This window comes from Kryptolebias marmoratus, linkage group LG15, assembly GCF_001649575.2.
Source record: "Kryptolebias marmoratus isolate JLee-2015 linkage group LG15, ASM164957v2, whole genome shotgun sequence".
Lineage (NCBI taxonomy): Eukaryota > Metazoa > Chordata > Actinopteri > Cyprinodontiformes > Rivulidae > Kryptolebias > Kryptolebias marmoratus.
The window spans coordinates 27,326,646-27,338,866 of record NC_051444.1 but is presented as its reverse complement, the minus strand read 5'-3'; the positions used below and the strand labels follow the sequence as shown (position 1 = coordinate 27,338,866).

The 12,221-nt window shown below is 39.2% G+C and overlaps 1 protein-coding gene across 1 annotated transcript in view; it reads left to right on the top strand.

Annotated features, from left to right (window-relative positions):
* Positions 1-12,221, top strand: part of prmt3 (protein arginine methyltransferase 3) — a 70,913-nt gene that overhangs the window by 5,481 nt on the left and 53,211 nt on the right. Inside the window, exons 7-10 of the mRNA XM_017426719.3 lie at positions 430-571; positions 2,344-2,409; positions 5,367-5,488; positions 10,041-10,140. Coding sequence (XP_017282208.1) covers positions 430-571; positions 2,344-2,409; positions 5,367-5,488; positions 10,041-10,140 — 430 coding nt within the window. The remainder of the gene's footprint in view (positions 1-429; positions 572-2,343; positions 2,410-5,366; positions 5,489-10,040; positions 10,141-12,221) is intronic.

Here is a 12,221-nt window from a genome sequence, read left to right as displayed (position 1 = left end):
CAGAACTTGCTTTGCATTTAATGCGGTGTGTTGCTTCAACATTACCCCCTGTTGGCCAGCAGGGGGACACAGTGATCTCTGTATGACAGAAGCATTAACTCCACTACCTTGTGGAAGAAGTTTGAAGGGAAGGGGAAACATAAAAAAAACGGTGGGGGGAGTGGGAGGGGAGGGAAGGGAAAATTCCACTGCAGCAGAGGGGCTAAAGTGAGGATGGGAGGTAGGAAGAGAAAAGGGGAGAATTACAGAAAGAGTGCAGATGGGGGGTGGATGTGAAGGAGAGTTAGAAAGATGAATGCCTCCCATCTCCTCCATTTACTGCTTTGTCCTGCATGAGAGCTGTGTCTGCTTTCCCCTTTCTGGTCACTGCTTTTGTCCCCATGTCCTGACATGGGAAGTTAATTGCAGATCTGTCTGCGTTTCCTTCAGGCTCCTGGCTCAAGGCTTGGTGCTGAATGCAGAAACCAGTAAATCTGGTAACCTGGGCTCTGTAGCCGAGCTCCGGGAGGATGAGGATGAGGCCTACTTCAGCTCCTACGGCCATTATAGCATCCACGAGGAGATGCTGAAGGTCTGAGCCACACACATGCACTCACACTGACCAGTGCTGCGGGTCTCATTAGTCTTGTGAGTCATTTCCTTTAAGCAAATAAATATTCAAAGCGAGGGTGGGGTGCAACTTGGTTGAAAGATCTCAGTGTAGCGTGTAAAGGGAAATCATCATCTTTGTACAGAAATTCATAATGAGCACATGACATCTCCTCAAAAGTGAAAAATCAGCAATAAGTCCTGAGCTCTCATGTGAAACATTGGACTTTCCACAGAACATGGAAATTAATTTTTACACACCTTAAAGCACTGGAACCTGAAAGTGTCAGCCCACACCGAGGGGGGATGTTTGTGTGTGTGTGTGTGTGTGTGTGTGTGTGAGGGTGTTGGTGTGTGTGGGTGAGTGTGTGTGTGTGTGTGTGGGTGGGGGGATTTAGCTCTCTTTCTCTCTGCCGCACTTTTCTACTTACTGCAGTGCTCAGACATAATCCTGATTGGTGCTAAGAGCTGTTAAGTTTTGCGTTGTGTGTGCGTCAATCCGAAAACTTTATCAGAGCCTCACAAAGAGCCGAGAGCAGGTGACGAAGGCTTTGCGCTAAAACACGGTCAAGTCTTTCTTTGGTCGGAGTCGGCCGCATCACCGGTGACGCAGTTGTATGTGAGAGAGATGACTTTTTTTTTTTCTTTTTCAGTTTTGCCTTGATAGAACTGTTCAAATCTTGTCAAGTTTCTTTTGAAGTAATATGTTTTTGGTGGGTTTTTTGTACAATAAATACATTTTAGGTGTTAAATTAACATGTTTTTACCTAATAAACTATGAGCCAAATTTGTGTTTTCATATTCTTAATAAAAATACATTATTTGCATCCTTTCTAACATTAGAAATTAAAGGCCTAGCATTCCTTGAAACAATGCTTATATTCATTTTATTCAAACAATGCCAGAGATTTAAACTGAAATACTCTTTTTCTGATGAGGGATGGAGTCAAACATGCTTTGGTTAAATCTTGTAAATAAAACTATGCATGATCTCAGCTACACCAAATTTTAGCTCAGTATCTGTAAATATGGCTGAGTTATAGCCATTTTTGTTTTTCCTAAGAGGAGTTGACTGTGGCAGCCATCTTGAATAGGGTTGACTCCAAAAGTCAACCAGTTGTACCTGTACACCTAATGTTTACTTTCTGGGAGATTCATTAAAATCCACCCAGTGGTTCATGAGACATTTTGCTAACAGACATACACAGTTGACTCTAGCAGTTAATAGCAAAGTTTTAGGAACAGATCTTGTGCGATAAGTTAGTGCTCAGAGTATGTGTTGGGAATGACTCTCAGCTACTAACACACCAAATTTGAGCTCACAATATGAAACACGGGCTGGATTAGCGCAATTTAAGTGTTTCCTAAAGTCAGTTGGATGTGGCAGCCATCTTAATTGGAGTGACTCCGACAGTTAATCACGTGTAGATGCGCATACAGTGATTGCTGTCTGAGAGTTTCATTTAAATCTGTTCTCTGGTTCATGAGATATTTTGCTAATGCTACAGACAAATAAGCACACAGGCACGGGCAAAAACATCAGTTCCTCTTCCCTTCGGTAGCAGGAAATAAACATTTTCTTTTGAATCTGCCATACAATAAATGCATTTTTGAGTTCTGATTTTATGCACACTTTTAAATTTGATATAAAATTCCCGGAAATTTAGCCCACAATCCTTGTTGATTTGATGTTTTCTGGTTTTAAAAGAAAAAAAAAGAGAAAAGTTTGACGTGCTTGTGTCGTTCTCTGCGCAGGATAAAGTGCGGACGGAGAGTTACCGTGACTTCATGTACAGCAACCCTGACGTGTTCAAGGACAAGGTGAGCCAGCCCTAACCAATGCAACGAAGTGTGTACGCTTTAATTTGTTTACATGTGTGACTTAGCCAGTTTAATGTACGGCAGAACCTATTAAACAGGAAGAGATGTGTGCATTTTCCCCGACAAGACATTAATAAGGTGAGGGCGTCTGATTTAAAACACCGCGCAGCTCTCTATTAGCACCTAAAGTGTCGACTGCAGAGTCCTGATAACAGACCTGCAATCCACTATCAAACTCATAACAGCCCGCAGGAAGCAGTGGCCTTTCATTACATGGGTGGGTGCTGGTTTGGCGCTGGCATGAAGCTGTAGAGGAGATGGGGCCGCTCGTGTTGATGAGAGCGTACATTATCCCTGTCAGGTGGGCTCAGTCAGCAGAGAAGGAAGTGTCTTTTTCAACTGTAACGGAGAAAAGACACAGTGGCGTCATCTCAGATAGAGAAGGAAAGGAGGAGTTGTGTTTGGTTGTGTCAGCAGTGTGTTGGTGACGCTCACAAAGACGGCTGGAAGATTACTGCAGTTTACCTTAAACAGAGACACAACTAGAGACGGGGTTACATTGAGGAGTTATACAGTCACAACTAAACTGTTTTGACCATTTAACATTAGCTAGACGGAGTGTGCATGAATAGATTAACTGGAATTCCAAGTTAGAGCTGTTGTGGCAAAAAAAAAAAAAAAAAAGCACAAAGCAAATAAGTGAAACTGGAAATTTTTATTATTTGTGTGTTTATTATTAAACTTATTAAACAAACCTCACTAGGTGAGACATGCTCCCCACCTGAGTTTGATGGTAAGAAGGCCTCCCAAAGAAAAAGGTCCTATTTTTACACCTTTAGAAAACTTTTCCAAATGTTCTATGTCAGAGGACCAGGTTAAACCAAAAAACATGCAGACAGAAAAGACTTCAGAATCTGTTAAAAATATGTTATTAGATCTTATCTTTCATAACAAAAACAGCAAGCTAACTTACTGTATGGTGAAAGTTTATCATTCCAGAAAAAAAGATGCCAAAATAGCAGCCATAGAACTTATTTGTCACTTGGTGGTTGAACTTTGTAGAGATAAAAAAAGACATTGTACCACTGTAGTTGTCTGTGGTAATTTTATAGCACCATAAAGTCAGTACACTTCATAGTGAATTACAGTTCATATGTGTACAAATATCTAAAATATAAAGACATAAGGAGCTGAAAGGCCTAGGATTCCTTGAAGGGATGCATGTCACCCACCGCCTTTTATGCCAGAGTTTCAGATGAAGATGATTGAATATTGAAAAGTGACAGGTCGTTTTGGTCCTATCACAAAAATAACATTGTGTGCAATATTAACGTATTTCTCAATATCTGTTAGCATCTGGAGTGTGTGTTGTCAATGACTGTCAGCTGCTCTCTCTCCAGAATCTTGCTCAATATCTGTAAAACTTACTGAGTTTTACCCGTTTTAGTGCTTAAGGTCAGGCAGCTGTGGCAGCCATCATGAATCAGATTGACTCCAAAAAATAATCAGCTGTAGATGCAAACCCAATGATTACGACCTGAACGTTTCATTAAAATTTGTTCAGTGATTCACGAGATATTTTGTTCCAGACGAACCAACACACACACAGTCACTGGCAAAAACATTGTCCCTCTGCCTTCACCTTCGGCAGCGAGCGAGAAGTTCTAGTGAGAAAAGAATCTCATTTAATAAAGTATTCAATGAACTATGCAGCAATGCAGATCTATATGTAAGAGAAGCACGAACAAAACAGATATAATCTCATAATATCAGAAGCACCTATTCAGATCATAGCTACAATAAAAATGAGTTATGAATCATTATTGTTTAGCAAATGCTGGACACACAACAGTGAACATCAGGACAAAATGGCAGTGATGATGTCAACAACATTTTTGGTTCACTTTTGTGCAGTGAGAGTTCACATGTTTACAGTTTATGTTCAGGCCGAATTCAAACACTAGATGTTTAAGAACCTTTTTTTTAATCTATTTTCTTAGTCTAAGGTCTCTCACAGAGAGAGAAATATTTCCAACTAATTTAAATCTAAACATGGTTACATGCTCCTTCCTTAGTGGCCACTTTTAAACTTTTAATTGCGCTGACATTTCTTTTTTTTGTTCTGGGCTGTTTCTGTCTCACACCCTGCTTCTGTCACACCGATTATTTTTTTAATCACACTTTTTCTTTTTCTAATTTCTAAAAAGCAAACAGTAAAGGTATTTGGGATTACAGCAGCAGTCGATGCACAATTAAGTACACAGAAATGAAAGGGAAAACATATAGCTACAAGTCTTTGCAATCATAAAAGTATTTTTCTTCAAGCATTTGTCTCCCTTTTTTTTTCTTTACCTTTTATTTGAAAGCAAAGGGTAAAAGTAATGGTGTCCGTTGAACAGACTGAGTTTATAATGTTGACAAGGCGTGCAATAGTAGGCTTCCTCTGAAGCCAGAATTTTTCCTTTTTTAATACTTGTAGCCATGAAAATTATGAGTAGGTATGTGTCACTTTTGTATGGGCCCTAAGGTGTAATAAAGCAGGAAGTAAAGGAGACATATTTCAAGTCCGTTTTAGTAGAGTTTGACTTTAAAGAAGAACCAGAAAGGTCAAGTATCATTCTCAAAAAGTAATCCGCACTTCTCTGGGCAAGATTCCTGGACTTTCACAAAGTCTAGATATTTGGATTGAACTAATTATAAAAGCACTCTTGGTTTTACAAAAATAATGTGTCTGGTAAAAACAGTTGAGGGAATTTGACTAATTTTCCCAGTTTTTTATGTATTGTTTTATTCATTGAGATAAAATTCTTATTCCATACCTTCCATATTCCTTAGTTAGTTAAGGGCACATCATTTTCAGTGATTACCATTAGAAACCTTTTCCCAGGTAGGCTGGTGAAAGTTCTCAGAATTCAGATTTCCACTTGTATTTCTCTCCTCCCCTTCCTGTTCTGCAGGTGGTTCTGGATGTTGGTTGTGGAACGGGCATACTGTCCATGTTTGCTGCCAGAGCCGGGGCCAAACAGGTTATTGCTGTGGACCAATCAGAAATCATCTATCAGGCAATGGACATAGTCAGGTGAGACGTACTGTACATAAGGATTCAAAGTAAACAGAATGTCCATTTACAGAGCCCACCAACATGTCTGTGTTCATCTTTTGGGATGGCAGAACGTACACCAGTCTTTTTCCCTTCTTTGAATTGTAGGAGCAGAGATTGGAGTGACCTCCATCATCCTTTTATTATTTGCAGCTAGTTGACTTCAATAGAGCTGCTGTCAGTGGCGTCACCATAATGCACAGTATATTATTTACACCTTCACTTTGTCTTGTTTGCCCCTCGCCTCCTCGCTCCTGCAGTACCTACAGTCCTGAGCCCAGATCACGTCCACACAAACCAACAGAATGTAGATGAACCCCCCCCTGTCTTTCTTTATTATCTTTTTTAAAATAGTTCTTGGTCCAATTTCTGGTTCAGTGTGTTTCTAGTTTTCCAGCAGCTGCTTCTCACCATTGGAGTCCATTTACCTCCACCAGAGCTTCTGCTTCTCCGACGATTACCTGCACCTGCCATCATGCATTTTTGAGTTAGGGGCCCATTATGACTACTATTATTACCGTTATGTAAGAGAGTGTCGTATAAGCAAAACAACGGGGTTTTGCTGAAAGAAAAGGATGTTTTAATTTTACAGACCACTGACGTGCTGTTGAAGTGTGTGCCCGTATGCAGGCCACATAACAGCGAAGATTCAGCTAAAGAAAGACGCTATAATTCCCTCTCAGCTCACTCTTTTACACACTTGTATACACAACATATGTACAGAAACACAAAAACACTGCCCCTTGGTACCCTTTAATATCCAATAATGGCATGGTGCATAGCTTTAAAGGTTTTATTTTGCATGTGTGTGTGTGATAGTGGTCCGTGTGTGAATCTTGATGTTAATATGAGGATTGTAATTAAAGTTACTCCTATTGGCAGGGCAGGAGCATCCATCTCCTGTCGTTGCTCTGTCTGCAAAGTTTAAATGAAAACCTTGACGTGACTTCTCTTCTTCACAGTCACTTTTCTAATGAAAAATGTCTAAAGACTCTAAAAAAAAGAAAAAAAGGTCACAATTGATAAATTATCAGATGGGGAAACTAAGCAGCGTGAAAAGAAAGCTGTGAACAGCGCAATATTTTTTTTATTACGTGACTGAAACTGAATCTGTAATGATGATAGGGACTGAAAACGCACTTTTGGAGGTTTTTCTACCAAAATTATTGAAATTGATCATTTTTCATTCATAATGTTTCATTTGCTTCGACTTAAATCAAATGTATTTATTATTTTTGTGAATTCTGCACGTTTTGGTTTGTATATATGTTGCAATGTAAGAAACACCCAATTTGTATGACAAGGTGGACATCTTACAGTAGAAAGCAATTATTTGTGAACATTGGTTTCTTTCTCCCACCAAGCTGCACAGACACCAACTCTCTCCCCAGAGCCTCTGACATTGTCCTCTAAATTACCCCAATAATGAGATTACAGTGTTTTCTCGTGGTGAAAGGTGGAGGGTTATGGGTGAAGGGGTGGGGGTGTTGAATTCTGGGAGGAGGTGATAGCGGCAGTAAGAAGAGCAGCTGAGAGAGGAGAGACAGTTTAAGATAAGGATCACTGCTACAGAAATGCTCTCTGGGCCACTGTGAGTAATTGTTCTGTCCTCTGTAACATTAGCTGTCATGATAATGGAATATTCACAGAGATTGATACTCAAACTGGCTGGTCTGAAAGGAGGGATCATTTAAACAGCAGTTCGGATTTTACAGTCCACACCTGAGCTAGATGTATTAAAAGTTCAAAGTTACACTTTTGTCCTTTTCACATCTCCGCTCGAGTCTGGATAGACTGGAAAGGTCTGGAGCAGTGAACTTGCTGCTGGTAAAATCTTGATTTACCCCAAAAATGGGAAATTTTTATTTAAATGTACTGGGGGTCTGTGTGTGCAGTGCTCAACTCTAACCTGTGGTGCTGCTGTGACTTCCTGGTTCCATGATATTAACTTCTTGTGTCAGGAGATTTGGCCACCATGACTGGTTCATGTGTGAACCAAACAAAGATGGCTGAAAAGGGGGTCTCATATATCATAATGTGAAAGGACTTGTACACATTGTGTTTCAAAATGTACATTGTTAGAGCATATATGTAGAAGATCATGAAGCAGGAAGATTAAGGTTGATTTTTTGTTGTTTTTTTTCTGCTTAGTCAATTAGTCTGTTTGCTTGTTTGTTTACTTTGTACTCAGAAGTTGGAATTTCTGAATTTCATGGCGGAAAAATCAACTTTAACCCCCTCGCAAAGTCAGGCATTCCTGACCAGCCCCAATCTCAAAATTCAGTATGGCTGACTCATATATGAAAAGTTGTGAGATCTGCAGTAATAAAATGTTTTTGTTTTTTTTTAACTTTTGTCAGTTTGCATCTCAGTGAACCAGCTATTATAAATGAACATGTTGCTACGATGTCTGAATACACATAATGCAGAGAAATTCATTATTGGCTTGTATTGCTAACAGTAGTTAGCCTGGTCATAAGGATTAGCACATCCTGCTGGTTTTCCAATTTGCGCTGGAATCTGGCAAAGTCAGGTCTGATGTCATTCCCAGATCCAAGTTCTGATTTCTGAGGTATCGTATTTTCCGAACTATAAGGCGCATTTAAACGCCTTCAATTTTCTCAAAAAACGACAGTGCACCTTATGATTCGGAGTGCCTTATATATGTAAGAAGTTGTAATGTTTTAGTACGACTTTGGTTAAACTTCAAAGCTGCACCGTTTGCAGCATTAAGGCTCAGTTATAGTCGTGCAGGGCTCCGCCCACAGCGCACGGACCTGAGCGAGCGGTGTAGGCGTTTCTACTTGATGCTTACGTCGGTACAGTATTCTTCCGTGAGTCTTGAACCAATTGATTATCTTTGTGATCTCTCATAGTGGGATCATATAAATGCTGATACAGGCAAACCAGCTCTGCTAGAGCACTGAAATCGTCCATTTTGAATGGAGCGCGGCACATGCGGTCTGCATGAAGAAACAAAAATTGGGAAGTGCATGATGATGCACCTTATAGTCCGGTGCGCCTTATATATGACAAAAGTTCGAAAATGGACCATTCATTGACTGCGTCTTATAATCCAGTGCGCCCTGTAGTGCGGAAAATACGGTAAATGGAGTGCAGCATTAACCCCTTCCACTTCATACCACGTGTTCTCTCACAACTCCCACATTGTTCCCAGAATCAATGCTTCTCGTAATTTTGGTCAGGATACTACTGTGGGTCATTAAATACCAACTGGAGATGTTGTAAGATTATCTGCAAAAATCAAACTACATTTAAAAAGTATTGCATATTCTTCACAAAAATTGTTAAGAGTAGTTCTACACTGATAAAAGTACTGTAATGACTATTAATGCTGTTTGGGGTTTTATTCATCTAATGGTAAATTGGCTTGTTATTAATTTAAAATGCAGTACTCCAACCTTTCTGTGTCTCAAATCTCCAGTATTTTTTTGAATGTTCGGAGCTGTAAAGTTTGCGAACCATTATTCAGAACAACTTGCTCTCCTCATTCCACCGTGGCTCTTTTGCTGGTCAGAAACACAGGTGCACTGGGCAGCCCCAAACAAATCGACCCAGGAAAACATCAGAAATTGGTGACAGACAGAATCTAAAATGATTGTCACTGACAACCTTTAGACCATTTAAACCTTTAAACCAATGACTTTTCACAGAAGACTTCAGGAACAGAAGTGACACCAGAATATGCAAAACGGTCATCTAGAATAAAAACTAGAATAGGTAAGACTGGAATTGGCTAAAAAGTAAAGAGATATGAAAGAGATATGGCTCATATGATCCCGGATACAGTTTTATGGATTTACATTTAACAAAGTGATGGAAAAGCTAATGTGTAGAGAAAGATGAGATCTGCTCATGATCCCAAACACAAACGCCTATCTGTGAGTCATGGTGAAGGTAATCTCACGGCATCTACTTTTGGGAGTGGCTCATTGACTTTTATTGATGATGCAATACATGACAGCAGGCTGTAAAATGAGTACAGAAAGCTACAGAAGTATTTTGTCTTTCAGTTTAAATTAAAATACATTTTTACTGATTTGGGTATTCTTTATTATACAGCTATGAAATGACCTAAAGTACAGAGCTAATAGGAGTTTATTGGAAGACAAAACACAAAACCCCAAAATGCAGCAGTGAGAACATACTCTAAAGAATAATTTAACTGTTTGGTCATGTCATTGGGTTGTAGGCTTGATTCAGGCATTGCAGGTAAAGGATCTGTGTCTTAAGTGTAACTGTTATTAAACCTTTGCTCACCTAAAACTCAGGGTTCTGTCTTAAACAAGACCATCTTCTAAGTTGTGGAACAGCTGTTGATGTATACATCTCAAGTTAGATGTTGAAATGCTGATCTTTTGTCTCATTCTGAGTTTTATTTTGAAACCTAAATGTTTTGAATGGACAGCAAAAACAAAAGAATTGCCCTTTCTGTTCCATTCTTGCTCAACTTGTTTATCAAATTTAGTGCATAAAGGCAAGTCTGCACATTTCCTTGTTTCTCTCACAGGTCCAACCATCTGGAGGACATTATCACTTTGATCAAAGGCCGCATTGAGGACATAAAGCTCCCTGTGGAGAAGGTTGACATCATCATCTCAGAATGGATGGTGAGCATATAGCTTTACTTAAACTTACACTGGCAGTTTAGTAACTTCATCAAACAAGTGTTTACGATGTCGGCTCAATCTTAAATTACATTTCTTAATACTTATTGACTTTATGGACACGTGTTTCCAGTTGTGAACAAATGCTGACATGATCTCTTTTCAAACACGGGGTACATTATTAGCTTTAACCTCTGGTTTCAGCTGTGCCATTGGTCTCTGTTAATGTTTCTCAGAGCTTCATTTAGACTTACCTTCCACGTGATGAAGAGAGCACAGCATGTGAGTGATCATAAATGTATATCAAGTAGGATATAATTCCAGAGTTCAGAAAGAAACGAGCTTTTTTCAGTTTTGACATATCAGCATAAAGAATCATATCAGCATTACAAAGCAGCTGTTGTCAAAACATCACCACTGGTTGGGAAGATGAGAGCTGCTGAATATCTAATCTTTTTTTGTTTATTTAAGCTTATTAAACAGTTAATATGGTGAAGGATTCCTAAAACAGAACTAACCAAGTTTTTTCCTTTTCATTTGTCTCAGAGACTGGGAAAAAAAAAGATTTATTGCTGTCTGAATTATAAAAAGAAAATGCATCTAAGATTGAGTCTTTGTTATTCAATGAAAAGCAATTTGTTTTCCTGTTAGAGAATTGATGGCTTTTGTTCATATCTGTTCATTGGACAGCAGACCTGTGCTGTTGTAAAATGGAAATAGGTCAAACTTTGTACAGCTACTGTGTCCACTTTCTTGGGCTATTTCCGTTCAATTAACAGGATTAAATTATAAACATTTGTATAGAAACCCTGGTTTGGGCTTTAAATGGTACCTGTGGATCCCACAGGATGTTCTGGTGTTCTGAATGACCGTTTCCCACCATCTGTTAAAATAGATTCAGAAGTACAGTGTATCATCCACCTGCTGTTCAGTAGGCAGTCACAAATTTCTATGGTATTTAATAAGTCCAGTCACACTCTGCTTCAAAACTGATTTTAAACCAATTTTCTGATCAGTGGTTTTATTTGTATAATGTTTAAGATCAAGGCTGAAATTTTAGTTAAATCACAATTATTAAGAATAAATTTAGATTTATTTCATATATATAGTGTCAGCTAAAACACCAGAGTCAACAGGCTGTTTAATTTATTTTTATTTGAAGTTTATTTATAAGTTTAAAGTAATTGTGCCTAGATTACGTTTTCTCTGCTATTTTGCTCCTTGTAAAGAAACATTGAGAGCTGATGTTAGTTAATTAATTAGCTGGATTATATATTCCACCTGCTAACATGCTAACTCTTGTTCCCTGTCCCTCTCTCATTGAATCAAGGTTCAGATTTGCTTTATCTAACAAGCTCAGTAACAGGAACCTGACCAAGCCAAAACATGCCAGATTAGTTTAATTCATCATTTATAGCTGACAGAATAAATAATGTGATTAAAATATATTTACAAATACGTGTTTCATGGTGTACTCTGTGTTACATATTTTGTTCACTTGAGGTGTGATAATGTTTTGGGATTTTATTGTATGGTAAATATACACACTTATTGTAGATGCATGTTCACTCTGAAGTACCAGTACAAGTGGTGCATGTTTTGAAAATGGCATCACTTGAAAATGGGCTGAATTCAACCATAAGCTCCTCTGAATATCTAACCAGGAAGGGCAGTCTTCCTTCCCCTTGATGGCCATTTATCAGGGAGATTCTCTGTGGTGATACAGGCGGGACGGCCAAAGTTGAATGCACCACTGAAGTCATCTCTAATTCATGAGCATCCCATATCTGTCCCTCCTCCACCCCCCATTCATCGTGATACTCCAGGGTCACAAGCACAGGTCGTCAGCCAGAGCCTTCCCATCCTCTCGCCGGGGAAATTGAAATTCGGTGGCTGACATGCCGGTGGAACAGTGAAGGATAGGGGGCGTAATCTCTGATGACACTGGATCACAGAGCGCTAATAAATCTAAGAATTCCCCAGTCACTTCTCATCAGGGCAGCAATGGCAGACATTTCTCAGAATGGCGGACTTTAAAAGCTGTGCTCCGATCTGTTCGTTTGAACAAGAAAATTGACAGTTGT